The 19,252-nt window shown below is 36.9% G+C and overlaps 1 protein-coding gene across 1 annotated transcript; it reads right to left on the reverse strand.

Moving 5' to 3' along the window:
• Window positions 1-209: 209 nt before the first annotated feature.
• Window positions 210-890, reverse strand: LOC104883375 (S-protein homolog 74). Its single transcript, XM_010667885.3, has one exon. The coding sequence runs from the start codon at window positions 823-825 to the stop codon at window positions 358-360; it is 468 nt and encodes a 155-aa protein (XP_010666187.1). The 5' UTR covers window positions 826-890; the 3' UTR covers window positions 210-357.
• Window positions 891-19,252: the final 18,362 nt, after the last annotated feature.

Here is a 19,252-nt window from a genome sequence, read left to right on the forward strand (position 1 = left end):
TCCCTCTTCATCCATTTACTTTTAGTTACAACACTTCTCTTTTATGACAACATCGAAATAATCACAACATTAATTACTTTATTTGGAATTGAGTTCTCTTTCTCTTTACAACATGAGTCTCTTTTCATATCAAAACTACCATTTTGAAGGAAAAAGAAAACATCATTGTTAGTCTAACCAGTAGAGTTAAGGCAACTATGAGACCTCAAGATTTGAATAAATTTCCTGTAACCCTCACATACATGAGCAAAATTGATACTCGGACTACTTATAGGATATACGATAATCTGTAATCACAACAACATGAAAACATATTACTAGTAATTAACTTTATACGCAACAAAAAAAAGAGCAAGTTTATGTCCAAGAAAAATCCTTGTTAAAGAGCAATCCATCGTTACTAAAATAAAAACCATCTTCTTTAACCAACCAAAGACACATCTTTGAAGGGCTACAACGATGAATATCCCTAGACATAAGAAAGGCATCAAACTTCTTCCTCATTTGATCCCATTTCAATGTGCAAAACACACGGTTGTTGTTACTACCAACACCCAAAAAGTTTATGGATTGACTCCAACTGTAGTCATCTCCTTCTTGTAGGGCGCGGCCGCCCATGTCGTTGTCGAGCGTCGCGCACCATATTACAAGAGGGAGTGAGGAGTTGTTACTGAAACCATTGACGACTCGAACGTAGTATTGTGAACCATGGAGATAGTTTGTTTCTCTGAGGTAGTTTGTTTCTCTCATAGTTACCATGAAAATTATGCAAAAAGATAAGAGACTAAGGAAGAAAGGAAAGAAGACACAAGTTTTGATCTTCATGTGTGATGTGGTGAAGGAGACTTGTGTGTTTATGGTAGGAGAATATTGGTTATAAAGGTGAGGGGGGGAGGGGGGAGGGGGGAGACAAGGATGGACTATGTGTTCATATGATATATATACTAAGTGGTGTGTTATATGTGTATAATATAATGTGATGCATAAACGTAAGCTTCCTATAAAAGAAAGAAAAATTGCTAACTTTTAGAAGGCCCCAAAAGGGAATAGTCTCTAATTGAATAAAAAATCATATTGGAAATCTTGATATTTGAGTATCTCGCAGATTACATGGTCAAGAATTTGCAAGTGTGCGAACGAAATAGGAAACTCTGGATTATGAGAATCTCGGGTGATACTACTTAATTACAGATTAAGCATCATACCCTTTTAGTAAATGATAATTTTGGTACACAAAGATTATGCTCCTATTTTATTTAAACATGAGTGTTTTAGGGCTCGTTTGTTCACAATCAAAATGTATCAAATACTCCATCCATTTTCTTTTTCTACTTCTTCCGTTCTTTTTTAATGCAACATTTTGACTTTTCAATTATTTACATATCACACTTTGACCGTATATGATAATCTATACACAAGGATAAACATAGTCGTATGACACCTTATTTGATTGATCAAAATGTGTAGTTTTTAAATATCTCATTTGATAATTTTTATAAATAGATAACGAAAGTCATTAATGGTCAAAGTCATTTCTCAGCAAGTGTAATAATGCAAATGTTGCAATAAAAAAGAATGGACGAAGAATTTGTATGGCTGGAAACCAAGGAACACTCCATACGAGAATAAGTCTTGGTATATAACTATATATGCATATATTTACTTTTTTTTATTTGATAAGATGAATAACCTCTGGACACTTGGAAGGAGCGGGAGTTGTAAGGGGAATTCTGTGAAAATATAGAAGCGAAGAGAGAAAATTGGTAAAGGTTTTCTGTATTCACCAAGAACCTCGCGGCAGAGTATATATACAACCTCAACTACAAAAATATCTCTAACTACAATCTTATCTTTATCAATACATGAACATCTCAACTAAAAGATATAACTATATCTTTTCCTCAACCAGAAAATATCTCGACATGCACATGCGGAGCAGCCGCAAAATTAACGAAGAAGCGTGAGGAAGAGAAAGTGCACCAATTCTTGATGGGTTTGGACTCGAAACTCTATGGAAACCTGCGGTCCAACCTCTTGATGGAAGACACCATCACTTCCCTTGCAAGAGCCTATTCACTCGTTTTAACTACAATCTTATCTTTATCTATGCATGAATATCTCAACTAAAAGATATAACTATATCTTTTCCTCAACCAGAAAATATCTCATATCTTTTCACTCCCCCTCAAGTTGGAACACTTGGTAGTTCAAGTCCCAACTTGCCTTGAAGATAAGCAAATGCCTCACCTCCTAATGCTTTCGTGAATAAATCCGCAATTTGCTCCTTGCTGCGCACATGGAATGCATCAAGTGTTTTGTTGGCCAAATATTGTCGGACAAAGTGACAATCTACTTCTATATGTTTAGTTCAATCGTGAAAAACTGGGTTCCTGGCAATGTGAATCGCAGCTTGATTATCACAAAACAAACGAATCGGTTGCGTATGAAACACGCCTAATGAACCCAAAAATGATCGTATCCAAACCAACTCACTTGTCACGGCTGCCATGGCTCGATATTCCGCCTCTGTGGTCGACTTTGCTACTCTAACTTGTTTCTTTGCTCGCCAAGACACAGGTGATCCGCCTAAAGACACGAAATACCCACTTAGTGAGCGTCTAGTTAACGGGCAGCTCGCGTAATCCGAATCACAGTAGGCCTCGAGTTGCAAGGTCGACGTGCTGTTGATGACAATCCCCTTCGTCGAACTCATCTTTAAATACCGGACAACTCTCATTGCGGCATCCCAATGCTCCTTGCGTGGCTCATGAACGAACTGGGAAAGTATATGGACCGCATATACGAGATCCGGTCGTGTGATGGTTAAGTAAATAAGTCTCCCCACTACGCGCCGATACTTCACTGCATCCTTTAATAATTCTCCTTTGGCCAAAGCCAAATTGTGGTGTTGTTGTATCGGTGTGTAAACGGGTTTTGCATTGGCCATTCTTGCTTCCGTAATAATCTCCAATGCGTATTTTCTTTGGTTTAAAAACAACCCCTTCGAACTCTGTGCAACTTCTATCCCCAAAAAATACTTCAAACTCCCTAAGTCCTTTATGCCAAATTTTGTGTCTAATTGGCGTTTAAATGCATCACTCTCTGCACGGTTATTACTCACCAACACCATATCATCCACGTAAACAAGTACGCCAATAAAAACTCCATTTTTATTTCGTGTAAATAACGAGTAATCAGCCCAAGATTGAACGAAACCCAAACCACGCAAGAATATTGTCAGCTTTGAGAACCAATTTCGTGAAGCTTGCTTTAACCCATATAACGATTTCTCCAATTTACACACTTGATTCCGAACTTTCCCTTCGAAACCAGGTGGAAGGCGCATGTAGACTTCTTCTTCTAAGTCTCCGTGCAAGAAAGCGTTGTTCACATCCAACTGTTCTATCACCCATTGTTTTGCAGCTGCTACGGCCAACAAGCATCGCACACTCGTCATCTTTGCTACAGGTGCATAAGTTTCATTGTAATCTATCCCTTCTACTTGTGTGAACCCTTGCGCAACAAGCCTCGCTTTATATCTTTCAATTGTTCCATCTGCTTTATGCTTGATCTTATACACCCATTTGCACCCAATTGGCTTCTTACCTTGTGGTAAGGTCACGACTTTCCAAGTCCCATTTTTTTCAAGAGCGTCGAGCTCCTTTCGCATTGCTTCCTGCCACTTTGGGTTCGGCGCAGCCTCAAAATAATGTTGCGGTTCTCGTGTTGCATCAATTGCAGCCAAATACGCCTTATGACTCCTGGAAAAACAATCAGTAGAAACATAATTGACTAAAGGATATCGAGTACCTGACTTTTCGGACGGAGGTGGAAGGAGATGAGTCTCGCATGGCGCGGGGTTTATTATTCGCGTCGTGGTGCAGCTGTAGTCTTTGCACCAATATGGCGCAGACATTTGTCTCGCCCCTCTCCCAAGTGCCTCATGATGTGGTTCAAGCTCTCCTCCATCGTTAGACTCCGCCAACACTGAATCCGTGGCCCCGTGTTCTCCTTCATTACGTTCCTCCTCATCAGGTGCATCAATATGGCACCACTCATCACTCCCCCTATTTTCGTGGCCTATCTCCTCCATCCTATTTTCCTTAGTCTCGTCATTCTCCAATGGAAATTTTCCTCCAGCGAGCTTATAAGGCAGTTGTGTCTCGAAAAATCGTACATCTATCGAAACAAACAATTTTTTTTCTTTCAAGTCGTAAACTTTCCACCCTTTCTTGTTGTGAGGATACCCTAAAAAAATACATCTTCTCCCTCTCTCTCCAAACTTATCCTTCGGCTTCTCTTTATTGTCTACGTAGCAGAGACATTAATACCCTCAGATGAGCAAGAGTTGGTGTCGCACCATGTAACAGTTCATGCGGGGTTTTGTTTCCTAGGATAGGTGTGGGTGTTCGGTTGATTAAATATATCGCGGTTAAGATGCACTCTCCCCAAAAACCAATAGGTAGGTTAGCCTCGAACCTTAATGCTCTCGCCTTTTCTAGAATGTGCCGATGTTTCCGCTCGACTCAACCAATTTGTTGTGGGGTGTCGGTGTTACTGGTTCTGAAAACTATTCCTTCATCCTCATAATAATATTGCATTGGTCCCGATAGAAACTCCGCCCCATTGTCACTTTGCACAATTTTAACCCTCGAATTATGTTGAGTCTTAACCATTTAACAAAACACTCTTAGTATCTCGCCTGCTTCTCCTTTGTGTTTCATCAAATATACCCACACATATATGCTATGATCATCGACAATGGTTAAGAAATAATGACATCGAGACAAACTTGTTGTGCTATAGCCTCCCCAAATATCACAATGAATTAAACGTAACAAAACATCACACCGTTTATTATTAATTGAAAAAGAATTTCGAGCTTGTTTAGCTCTACAACAAGCATCACAAGCCTCATTCGGGTTCCACACCAAACTATTACCAACTATACTAGAAAAAAAAGATAAAATCCTATTTAAAGGGTGTCCTAATCTTGCGTGCCACAACTTTGTTTCCCTTGAATTATCAACCTTGCCTGCTATGTGAACCTTGTCATTTTGAAAATAATAAACCCCGTCACGCGCATCACCCCGTCCAATCTCCGTCTTCATAGCTCGGTCCTGGATAACACAAAAATCAAGGTGAAACGTTACTACACAATTATTTTACCTAATTAATTGTTCAACAGAAATTAAATCACATTGCAAGGTTGGAACATAGAGAACATCTTTTAACACGAATTTTTTCCCTATCATGACTTCGCCATGGTCGGTTGCCTCGACCTTTCTGCCATCTGGTAATCCAACTACCGATTTGTTCATTGTCTGAATGTTACGCAAACATTCACGGCGTCCAGTCATGTGGTGAGAGCAACCACTATCAATGAGCCATTCAACATTAACATCTGCACACATACCTGTCAACTTATCTCTACCTTCCGGGCTGACCGCTAACATGAGGCGCAACCTCTCGATTTCCTCCGGACTGAAAGATGAACCAAGCTGTGTGCTTGTGTCCTTCGCACCGCTTGTGATGTCAACTGCATTCGCTTGGTGCGTGGCTTGCTGCCCTCGACCACCAGCTCTTCCTCCTCTAGTACTGTTGCCTCTGCCTCCAATCATTCCTCTACGGTCTCGACCCCTGCCGCGTGCCCTGATCGTCTCATAACCATGCTTCCCATAGCAAGTATCTTCTGTATGGTACAGTTTCCCACAATGCGTACACTGCGGAATATCTTCCTCGTCCATAACTCCTTGGCTCCCACTCGTACCTTTACCTTTTCCGACTCCATGAGTCTTCACGGACATGCCTATCTCACTCCGTTCTTCTTTCTCCCTCACCATATTCATATGTCTCTCTTCTCGTAGAACGAGTGAATAGGCTCTTGCAAGGGAAGTGATGGTGTCTTCCATCAAGAGGTTGGACCGTAGGTTTCCATAGAGTTTCGAGTCCAATCCCATCAAGAATTGGTGCACTTTCTCTTCCTCACGCTCCTTCGTTAATTCTGCGGCTGCTCCGCATGTGCATGTCGAGACTCGCGAATAATTGGCTAACTCATCCCATATGATCTTGAGACGAGTGTAATACTCCACCACCGATTCTCGTCCTTGTTTACACTCATTTGATTCGCCCTTCAATTGGTGAACTCACGGTGCATTTCCTGCCGCATATCGTTCACGTAATTCGTCCCAGATTTCCTTCACGCTGCCAGAAAACGTGACGCTTGGATGTAGCTTATCCTCAATGGAACTTCGCAGCCATCCCCTCAACATGGCATTGCATTGCCTCCATGCAACGAATGCGATGTTATCTTCTCCCTCGTCTCCTTGAGGTTTTTCCACCTTTCCTTCAATAAAACCCAATTTATTCTTAGCATCTAGACTGTTCTTGACAGTCGCAGCCCATAAATCATAATTCTCACCGTTGAATTTTGTTGTGGTGAGAGGCATATTAGGGGTGTCAGAAGGATGGAGATAGAGCGGAGATGACATAGGTATGGCTCGCTTCTCCTGCTCTCCAATCCCTTTTCCAGAATCTCCTATCTTCGTCATCTTTCTGTATGGGTTTTGATGTTTTTGTGTTTTGGGATTTTTGATGTATCATCCTGCTCTGGATACCATGTGAAAATATAGAAGCGAAGAGAGAAAATTGGTAAAGGTTTTCTGTATTCACCAAGAACCTCGCGGCAAAGTATATATACAACCTCAAAAAATATCTCTAACTACAATCTTATCTTTATCTATACATGAATATCTCAACTAAATGATATAACTATATCTTTTCCTCAACCAGAAAATATCTCATATCTTTTCAAATTCTCCTCTAAGTTCCCCTCACTTCGTGGAATTTGAACCCCTAACTTTGAGGTCATGAGGTGGAATTCCTACCAAGTGACCCAAGCTAAGCTTGGTTGCACATATTTAATACGAGTAATATATGCACGCGATGCATGCGACAGTATATTAATAGTAATAGTAATATAAAAAAGTGTACAAAAAACTAACTTAGGGACTGTTCTCTTCGGCATAAAACAGCTGAACTGAACTGAACTGAACTTATAGGAGCTGAACTGAACTGAACTGAACTTATTGGAGTTGAACTGAACTGAACTGAACTGAGCTGCACTGAACTGAATTGAATTGAATTAAATTAAATTGAATTAAATTGAATGTAATAAATATATATATAATAATATTTTAAACAATAATAATATGAATATAAAATAATAATTATAATGATAAGTAATAATAATGAATAATAATAATAGTATTTTTGATATTTTTAAATCATAGTTATAAATAAATAATATTAATAATCATAAATTAATAATAAGAATAATAATTAATGATAATAATGATAATTAATAATTATTATTTTATATTATTTGTATTAATATATTAATACTTGATGATGATATATAATAACAATAATATCTAAGAAGTAAATTAATATTATTATTTTAATAATTAGATTTAATAATATAAAAATATTTATTAATAAAAATAATGATTGGGTTGGACCGCAAAAATTACATCATAAACCGTATTGACGCGATTTGATTGGTTTAAGGGCTAAAAAAGTGGGTTTATTTATGCTTTGACCTAAACCATGTTCCTCCTAATAATAATAGTAATAATAATGAGTAAAGCTATAATAAACAAAATAATATATAGAAACAACAATAATAATAATACTTAATATTAATGATATATATTTAAATAACAATAATAATGATAATAATAATAATAATAATAATAATAAGAGTAATTAGTAAAATAAATTATACCAACATAATAATAATATTTAATAAAATGATAATAAAAAGAATGGATCTGAACTGAACTGAACTGAACTGATGGGAGCTGAACTGAACTGAACTGAACTGAAAATAAGTTGGGGAGAACAGGCCCTTAAGAGTGTAATATTTATGTTGAATATTTTGATGAGCGTTATGATTTTTTATCTGCATCGCTAGTGTAAAGAATAATGTTTTACATAAAGGACTAAGGGCTTGTTCTCTTCGGCATAAAACAGTTGAACTGAATTGAACTAAACTGAATTGAATTAAACTGAACTGAATTGAATTGAACTAAACTGAACTGAACTGAACTGAACTGAAATGAATAGTGATATGTGAGAGTAAAAATAATATTGTCAAGAGCTGAACTGAACTGAACTGATCTGAACTGAATTGAACTGAACTGAATTGAACTGAACAGAACTGAATTGAATTGAACTGAACTGAACTGAAAATAAGCTGGGGAGAACAGGCCCTAAGTCAAGGTAGGATATGTTATCGTGTATTTGGAAGAATATTCAACAACTCTCCTTTTAAACAATGATTCAAGTTATGTTATGTTATGTTATTTAAAAATACATACATAATACATACATACATACATACATACATACATACATACATACATACATACATACATACATACATACATACATACATACATACATACATACATACATACATACATATACATACATACATACACACATACATACATACATACATACATACATACATACATACATACATACATACATACATACATACATACATACATACATACATACATACATACATACATGCATGCATGCATGCATACATACATACATACATACATACATACATACATACATACATACATACATACATACATACATACATTATGTGTATTTTATGAGTAGTAGTTAAATTTAATTTTACTGGATGATAGAGATTTTTACTTTTTAGGCATACTATGGTGAGTAGTGCTTCAATTAAAAAAATTATAAATTGATATTATCTGATGATGTATGTTTATACCTTTAATTATTTATTATCCCAACTGATTGGGCTCCCGAAATAATTTTAAAAAAAATTCTCTAATTATGTTTTTTTTTATGGTTTGTTAATGCGTGTTATTTGAATTTATATTGCAACCGAGAATTTAGATAGTAAGAATCTTGTCAAGCTTTGTTTTTATAATTGTTTGAAAATTGGTTTAGTCATCAATTTATATTTTCAATTGTGAATTTCCTCTTTTTACACATTTTTATGTATTTCTTTTTGGTAATGTAAAACTTTCTTTACTACCCATATTTGTAAATAAGGAAAAAAATTTGAAAATCTTTTCTTTATTATTTTTTGTGAGATTTAAGGATAGATAAATATTTTTCAAAAGGGGACACCATGGCAACCCCTTGGCTTATATAATAGAGATATGTTTTTTGCTTTTTGATAAAGTAAGTGAGAGAAAGTATACATAGTATAATACCAAAAATAAAGAATTGGTATAAGCCCACTTTTAGAACAATCAGTAGGAAAAGCGTATAGCTTTTTATGTTTATGTTTCCAATAAAACTCAGTCTCTCTCTAATGGAGAGTTTTCCTACCTATATATTGGGTCATGTCGACCCATATATTGGGTTTTATCTCTCTCCATGTGAGAGTTTAGAGAATTTGTTTTTGGGGTTTTGTGTATTTCAAGATGTTGATTTGTTGATCGAAATTTGTGCGGAGTTGCAACAGATGTCAAGACTTCGTTTACTATCACTTGAACTGAATCCGGTTCTACTTCAAAAGTACAAAAGATCGACAGACCCCCTTGCAAAAGGTTGAATCAGACAGCGATGTGAAAGACAAGGGTTTTCAGAAGTGTTATATCTACTCAACGATCGTGGTTTTATCATATTAGAATTGTATTTATTTCATTTGATATGTATTTGTTTAGTTTTGACTTTTATTGTAGATTTCGTATGACTTTGAATCAATGAATTAATGTTAATTTCAAAAAAAAAAAATCCTTCAATGAGGGCATTTTAATAAGAAAAAAAAACTCCCAAAATAGAAAAGATTCAAATACAGCCTAAAGAGGAAAACAGGAAGAAAATAAAAGAATAGAGCGATATTTTGCACCAAAAAGTTAATCAAATGCTACTTTGAAAACAATAACAACAATGTTTAAGACTTCCATTATTAAAACGGGATCGATCATATGCATGAATCTTGAGAGTTGAGATTATATTTTGTGGTAATCTATATAGACCATATGTTTCCATTCTTTTCTATCAAGTGGTACTTGCTCTCACAAACAAAAATTCTATCTATCGTTTTAAATACCCATCTACCATTCATGTCAATGGTGTGTCCTCTAAATGGCGTCCCGCATATCTCTAGACCAACCTTACCGATTCTCTCTTACATAATCCCGCATATGATCATCATTTTGAGTCTCGTCGCTTAATGTTTAATCATACATCTATCTCAACATGCTGAAATCTGCTACCCCCGTCAACCTAATAATATAAATGCTAAAAGCGCAAAGTACACTTTTAACCCATAAAAAAACGTAGGTCTAATATTTTTCTTACAGAATTTTTCATTCAACCCTAGTTGTTCATCCTCTATATTTGAATTACTATATATGGGGATTGCCAGATGTCATCCCAAAAATACTTAAAATCGCCCAACTCCATTTTTAATAGACTATTTTACCCTTTTTTCTTTCCACCACCCCCACCCCTTGCACCACTTGCACCACTGGCACCACCCGCCACCACCCATCACCTCTACCTCCCACCGCCAACAACCACCTCCTCCACCAGCTTGACCGCAATTTTTTTAAAATTGATCGACAGGAGGAACGTCTGGCCAGGACGTCCAGACGTTAGGGCCATGGGAGGAACGTCCTGACTAGACGTTCCTCTCGTCACTCAATCAAAAAAAATTGCGATCAAGCCAACAAGAATTATCTGCAATTGATTTGATTTCCGTCTTTCAATTTCCTGTGCAATTGATGCGATTTCCTTCCTTCGACGTTCAAGAGGTTGAAGGATCAACGGGGGTAGTGGTGGCAGGAGGTGGATGGTGGTGGAGTGAGTTTTTTTAAAAAAATTGGGCGATGGAAGGGGAACGTCTCCTCCCATGACCCTAACGTCCTGGCCAGACGTTAAGGTCATGGGAGGAATGTTCTGGCCAAATCCCCTTCCATCACCCAATTAAAATAATTTCTCTCCAGGATTGTGGGTGTGGTGGTGGTGGTGGAGTGCGGTGGTAGGAGATAGATGGTTGTGGAGTGAGGTGGCAGGAGATGGGTGGTGGTTTAGGAAAAAAGAAAGAAAAGGATAAAAATGTAATTTCAACTTTTTTGGGGACAATTTTAAGTAATCTTTAAACGACGTTTAGAAATTCAGCTGTAGATGACTCAGTGTTATTAAAGAAGTTAATCATAGCTGACACTGAGTCATCTACAGCTAACAATTTTTGTAAGGGAATAATGTTATTACTATCATGTCTTGCATGGTTATATACATTGATGGTATTGCATGCAATATGCCTATATAGTAATCCGGAATCGGACGACATGTACAATTTTTCTATTTTAGGATTAGCATACAGTTTTTAAGAACTTAGAGCTAGTAAGTAGTAGCTTAACTATTAGAGGAAAAAGCGAGTGGTAGCTTTGGCAAATCATATTGCTCTACAAAGCTAATTGCTTCACTTTACCTAATTAGTGATGTGCCCCAAAAGAACTCTACACAAACTTTTAATTGAAAATAAAACTGAGAACCACAAGTTGGACTTATCAAAACCACGAGTGGTTGTGGCTTTCAATGAGAGAGGTTATAACTTGAAAATGTCGTAGCTTAGAAATCGTCTAAGATGTGGCAAATAAAGCCACAAAGGTTGTAACTAGGGATGGCAATAGGTCCGATCCAGGACCCTACCCAGATCCACCCAACCCTACCCTAAAATTAGGGTATGGGTCTTAATTTTTTGGACCCTATGGGGAAGGGTAGGATATGGGTCTTGGTCCTATCGGGTAAGGGTAGGGTATGGGTCACCTCCTCAAATACCCAAACCCTACCCATATCCTACCCATAGACCCATCTAAATAAAATATATATTTTTTATTTTTTAAAATTACAATAAATATAGATATAAACATAACCTTCTAAGTTCCAACTTCTAGCAGACTTCCTACAAATTAAAACCCTAACCCTCCCTCACTTAATTACTACCCGCAAATCTCACTTCTATCAGACTCACAATCTCTCTCTCGCATACTGTACACAATTGCCTGTGATGTTTTTTTTTTCAGAAATGAAGTACAAGTGTAGAACTAGTAGAAGCTAATTGCAAAATTAATATATAAGATTGTGCTTAACGATTATATATACATTAGATAATGTGCGCGGATTTTTTTTTTGTTGGACCCATTTTAGACCCTGGACCCTACCCAGACCCTATCGAACCCTACAGGTATGGGTACGGGTCCTAAAAAAAATTACCCTATGAGTATGGGTAGGATATGGGTCTATATCCAAAAATTAGGGTATGGGTATGTGTCTAGTCTTACCGTACCCAGACCCTGCCCATTGCCATCCCTAGTTGTAACTTTCATTGTGGATAACAATCAACTTTGTACCTTGGTGAATTTTACTTTTTGTGTTATTGACTAAACCCTATTACATAACATATACTACTCTATACATTGTTTGTTTATTACTATAAACTTATGATGCTTTATATCACACCCTAGCTCACTTATTCAGCTTTATCCCACCCTATCTAGCTAACATGATGTACTATGAAAACAAAATGAGGAAGCTAGAGAAGAATAAATCTTTTGGGACGTACAAATGCAAGTGGAATATAAAGCAAAAGGAATCGTATCAGATCTGAATCAATGTTGATATTCTTACTACCTTAGTATACAATATCATCAGCAACCTGGATGTAGTTGTCGTGCAACAACGTTGCTGCGGCGGGACATCGCAATTATATAATACTAATATAGTATGAATATCATGTATTCTTAAAACAGCATAATCATTAGATTAGACAGATACGATATGAAGAAACATAAAGTTTAACAACAAAAAAGCCATATCGAATGTGCATGACATCCACTTATAATTAAATTAATTATATGTGTTTATACAATTAACCGATAACGTTAACTTGTGTGCTTTTTTGCTGGTTTTGGACTTTCTGCAGAGCGAACAAAATTAGTGTAGTTTTTCATATCTTTTTCCTCTTTCAACTCGGCCAACTATTTTTGCCACTTGAGATTTGTTTATCAATAATCATTAAGCTTTCAGCCCACCTCATGCTGGCCTTTTTCGCTTTGTGGCAAAATGTCTGTGGAATGTGGAAAGGTAGAAAACTTGTCTTAACTCAAAAGATTCGAGGTTATAACGTTTTCATGCTTTACATTTTTGGTGTATGGCAAGTTTTAAAAGAAAACATTTATCTGCATCTTATTAAAAAAATATTAGAAGGGATCGTATAGATGGGATTCGAATTTTATGTGGATATACAGAATTCGATCACAAATCTTAAGAGTTCGTTTGGTTAAACTTCAAATATATGGGAAATTAGAATTCTTAGGAAGTAGGTATATGTGTTGTTGTTTGGTTGGCAAAAACATGGGAAGTAGAACTTCCTAGGAAGTTCTATTTCCTACAAAATGGAGGAAATAACTTACCTAGACCCCCCTAGGTAAGTGGAAATTCCCATGGGAAATAAAATTTCCCATATTTAACCAAACAAAAAAATGTACTTCCTAGGAAATGAAATTTCATGGGCAATGCAAATTCAAGGGAAGCTATATTTCCCAACTTCAACCACACGACCCCTAAATATCATTCAAAAACATATAACCAACAAAATTAGTTGGCACCCACTTCTATGCTAATGAATGCTAATTTTGTTATGGATATGGAGTACTGGAGTAGGGGGTAAGCTTTTATGTATTGAGGAACTTTTGAAGTTCATGTTACAAGTTCGCTTATAATATTTGAATGATGTTGTGTTTCATGTTTTGATGATGTCCAATACTTAGGTAGTAATATGATTTTATTTTAAAAAATTATAAAACACCAAAAATAATGTACTGTTTATTTAATATATCTTGTATAGAAAGATTTTATAATCTAAGTCAAGATATTATGTTTAATACATCGTGAGTATTATTATAAGGGATGTTTAATGATCTATTAACTAAAGAATCTTTGTATCAAAGATACTTATAGTTATTAGATATGTTGTTGTTGTTATTGTGGCTTGAAAAACCAGTTAGAGCAAGCTTAAAGTAGTTGAGCAAAATTCGGTTGGGGCGAGTGATGCATAAAAGAAGGAACTACTTGCTTGAAATTCGCCAATTACCTAAACCACTTGCTATGAATGTGCAACTAACTGTTGTAAGCTCTCCAACAATCTAGCTGCACTTCCACACTAACGGATAGTGGTGGAAGTTGATAGCCGTTGCAAAATTGGTGGAACAAGTGGAGCGAAAATCGAGCCATGATCTTCTCTCTATTACAAGTGTGCATCATGGAGAAAGTGGAGCTTGATATGCGCATGAGAAGGAGAATTGGAGCAGCGATAAAAGAGAGAATAAATTTGAAGAAAAAATAGAACTTTCGAGCACAAAAGATAATTATTGTTTTGAGAATGTTTTTCTGTATTTTTCTTCTACATTTTCTTGTAATACTCTAAGTGTTTGGGTGAGAGAAAAATCTAACAATATCCTTGAGATAAAAACAGAATAAAGAAAGAGAGAAAAGATAAGACTTCGAGCGAAGTGAAAGTGTGTGTCATGGGTTCATGGGGGTACTGAGTGACTGGGAATAAGTTCCTAGAGGAGCAACAAATATCCTTATTAGGTTGTAAAAAGAGATTTTTTTGGCCTGTTTTAGTAAAAAAAAACTTGAGTTAAAATTCCTTGGGGTCAAGATTTTTCTTCCTATTGAGACTATGAAGTTTTCCTTGTAAAATTTTGTGTGGCTTTTCTCTTGAATTTTTAAGTTACATTTATTCCGCATTTTAAATTCGAATTTTCCCTCAACTACAATTTAACCCCCCCTCTTATATTTGGTTTAGTGTTCATACTGGAACAACAATTGGTAATAGAGCCTAGTACCTCCAAAAAACAATTAACCTTGAGGAGCTAGTACCTGACACCATGAACACTACAGGTTAAAAACCTGATGAAGAATGTTCTACTCAACGACCGCCCATGTTCAATGGAAAGCACTATCCATACTGAAAAAAACGTATGGAAATTTTTATAAAAGCAGAGAACTATCAAGTATGGAGAGTAATTGTTTCAAATGAAACAAAAAATGCATGTTCAAGAAATGCTCACTCGCTTTTCGAACATCATAAATGAACTTGAGTCTCTGAGAAAAATCATTACTCCAGAGGAACAAGTTCGAAAGGTTCTAAGGAGTCTTCCCTAGGATGAGAAGTGGATGGCTAAAGTAACTGCCTTATTAGAAACCAAAGATTTCACCACATTCAATGTAGAGCAGTTGGCAGGTTCCTTAATGACCCATGATTTGCTTCTAGGAACTCACGAATCAGACTCTGTGAGATCGAAGGCTCTAACTCTCAAAATAGGGGATCTAGAAGAGTCAGAGACAGACGACGAAGAAGAACCTATGATCGTGCGAAAATTTAAGAAGTTTTTTAACAAGAACTATAAAGGGAAGGTCCCAAGGAAGCCTGCCAAATTAAGTTGTCACAAGTGTGGAAGTCCATATCACTTTATCAAAGAGTGTCCCCAATGGGATACCGATAAGGGTAAAGGCAAATTTAAGGAAAGGAACAAGGATCAGCCAAAACCTTTTTTCAAAAACAGAGATGAAGAGAACCATGGTTGCTGCATGGGGAGAATTTGATTCTGAAGAAGAGCAGGAATAGGCAGACGAAGAAACTACTCACCTATGTCTCATGGCCAAATCTGAAGATGAACGAGAGTCATCAAATACCAATGTATGTTCTAACACTATAGAAGAATAGCTTACAGAACTTAACAAAAGCCAACTTGTGAAATTACTTCTCGAAAGCTTAGACGACTATAAGGTTATGTGTCTAAAAAGGGATCAACTAGAGAATGCCTTAAAAGTCACTAAGAAACACTCTAGTTAGATTTATTCTTCAAAAATCGATACTGAAAAACGATTCTTTGACGTTTTTGATAATAATCGAAGTATACAAGAAGCATTTGAAAAGGTTAAAAATGAGAATTATTTCTTAAACATGGAATTGGCAGAGTTGAAACTCTTTGTTCCGGAAGGAATTGTTCCTCCTACTAGTACCAGAACAGATTTTGAAAAACTAAAAACTGATTATGAAAACGTTTTAAGTGAAAATATAGTATTAGAGAAGGAACTGGGTTTCTCTAAGAACAAACTGCCTGACCCTGTAAGTTGGATACAGAAGTATCAAAACAAAGGAAGAGATGGACTAGGTTTAATCACAAGAAGAAAAATAAAAAGAAAAAATATGTTGATTTGCCAAGTAGCAAGATATGTTGCTACTGTGGGAACAATGGATACATAGTGTCTAACTATTCCACCAGGGAAGAACGTATAGAAAGAAATACATACCTAGTCAAACATGTACGAAAAGTGAAGGATGATTTGAGTCCACAAAAGAAACCCAAGCAAGATTAGGTTCCTATCATTGCCTAGTTTTTTTTGGATACAGGCTAAAGTGAGGGGGAACAAATTATGGTTCCTCGATAGCGGGTGTTTCAAGCATATGACGGGCGATAAATCTAAGTTTGTCTCACTTTCAGCATACCATGAAGGAACAGTGACCTTCGGAGACAACCAAACTGGTAATATTGTAGCTGTAGAAAATATTGGTAAGTCTCTGTCACACTCTATAGATTAAATATTTTTGATCGAGGGATTAAAGCATAGTTTACTCAGCATTTCTCAGTTTTGTGATAAAGTGAATATAGTGAAATTTACTAATGAGGCATGTGTTATTAGCAATAAAAGTACAGGAACCAAGATCCTTCACTATTAGAAAAAGGACGATTTGCGTCCCCACAAGTGCGTCGCACAATAAAGGAACCGACACAAAAACACTATTTGCGTCACATGCATTCTAGTGTACGACGCAAAACAACAACAAACAAGTACGAGGTACGAGCAATATGCGTCGCACCCTCATAATGTGCGACGCACATGGTCCATTTGTGTCATACACTATTAGTGTGCGATGCATATTGGTGCATCCTGGTGGCAAAAAACTTAGGCTTATCTGAGTCGCACATGTTTAGGATGCGTTGCAAAAGAGGTATTTGCGTCGGACCCTTAGGCCCGTCTAACGCAAATCACCTAGGGCCCAACAATTACTTTTCCTAACGGCATTTTTTTTCGATCCCGAACTCAAAACAAACTGCTGCACTCTCCTTTTCTCTCTCCGGTGACGCACCCTAACTCACCCTCGCTCACACTCGTCGGCGCTCCGTCACTCTCGCCAGCGACTTTCACTTCCCCGGTGACCTCCGCTTCTCCGGCCACCCTCGGTTTTTTTCTTGCACTCTAACTCTCTCTCTCTCATTCTCGGTCCTCACTCTCATTTCACTATCGCCCACTTCGCCGGTGCCTTTTTCGTCACTGCAAGAGATCGTCTCCCCGCTGGTGCCGAATCGCTGCACCGGTGCTCTCTCTCATTGTTATCGGTCTACATTTCTTCTCAGTTGACGCTCACTTTGCCGCGCCGGTGCTTTCTCTTATTCATGCCGCCGATGCCGTCCCGCCGCATACTCGCCGGTGCTCTCCCTCATTCTCGCTGGGCAATGTATGTAATTTTGTGTTATTTTTGGAATTTTTATGTATTAATTTACATTAATGATCATGCATTCTCTGACTTTGCCACTCGTTTACATTGTACTTCAGTTGCGGTTTGACGATTCTCCAAGCACACGTTGGAGTGTTTGTCTTCGCTGCTCCTTCAGAGCAGAGGTATGTTTTACATCTTTTGTTATATTCTGATTTACGTTAATTTAACCATTAGTTTGGATTTGTGTATTTGATTTAATAGTCTATATAATGTTAAATTATGACCAAAGCTATATGGGATGGGGGTCAGAAAATCTAAGGAATTATTGTTTGGTTATATGATTGGGAAAGTATATATGTGAATTGTTTGGTTATTATGTGATTGGGAAAGTATATGTTGAATCATAATCCAACCTATATGGACATACCCTAATGGCGTGGGGAGGGAAATCTAAGGAATGGATTGGTTTGTGTTGTTTTATTGTAATGTGCGTCATTTCCTAGATACCCGTCGAGGCTTACTCATTAGGAGTAAGTCTTGAATGTCCCCGGTTTGGGATTGTCTTTGATTTCTTATCTCACTTAGGATGTGAATGAATGTTTGGTTTTCGATTCTAAGAAAGTTCCGCTCATTTCCCTAAGCGTTCTCTGGTACATATGTTGATATTATAACTACTATTTCATCGTGTACTTGGAGAACTGTAGGGAAGTGCTGCCAGATTTTTTTAGAATTAAAACCAAATGTTCATTACTAGTGAGATGAGAAACTCAAGGATGGGTTAGGTTGGAGTGATAAGGACCAAATGGTCATGACTGCATTTGATAAACACTTTGAATGATGTGATCGATTGTTCTTGTTTGGTGTCTCTAGTGTATGAATATGGATCGAAACTGGATCTATGGTAATCGAATTTCGCGACATCATTACAAGGGTTGAGAATTTTCAGAGTGCGTTAGAACATCAATCGCAAAATGGGTTCAAAGTTAGTCTTGTGTCCTTGTGTGATTGCAATAACTCAAGGGGTATCGTGATATGGATCAAATTAAAGATCATTTGATTCGTCTGGGTTTAAGAGTAACTATACTAGGTGGACATGGCATGGAGAGTTTTATGAGTGGGTATGAGCTCCACTAGCTTGTGTGATGATTTGCATGTTGATAATTGAGGTTGAGTTGAAGGAGATGGTGATAATGAGAATGATAGGGTAGATGATGAAATGAAGTAAATAGATGTTGCAAATTTGGAGGATGAAAGAACCGATCATCGCATATGTATGATAGTATTTTTAAATGCAGCGGAAAAACCTATGTATCCGGGTGTAAGAATTTCACTAAACTTTCTGGATCCTTACATTGTTAATATGAAATCGAAGCATATTGGACAGATAAAATCTAAGTGAGTTATTTCACTTTTTTACAAGAATTGCTACCTGAAGGGAATGAAATGCCCAACTCTACCTACGAGGCAAAGAAACTGTTGTGTCCATTAGGTATGGAATATGATAAGATACATGCATGCCAAAATGATTGTATGTTGTATCGGAACGAGTACCAGGATTTGCGTGAGTGTCCTAGGTGTGGAAATTCTCAATACAAGGTAAAGGAGAACAATGATGAGGGGATGAGAAAGAAAGAAACTACGATGAAGGTTCTTTGATATCTTCCAATCATT

This window comes from Beta vulgaris, chromosome 3, assembly GCF_026745355.1.
Source record: "Beta vulgaris subsp. vulgaris cultivar EL10 chromosome 3, EL10.2, whole genome shotgun sequence".
NCBI lineage: Eukaryota > Viridiplantae > Streptophyta > Magnoliopsida > Caryophyllales > Amaranthaceae > Beta > Beta vulgaris.

Bases quoted from the DNA above. Each gene is read 5' to 3' on its own strand.
- LOC104883375 (XM_010667885.3), bottom strand. From the start codon at position 825: ATGAAGATCAAAACTTGTGTCTTCTTTCCTTTCTTCCTTAGTCTCTTA.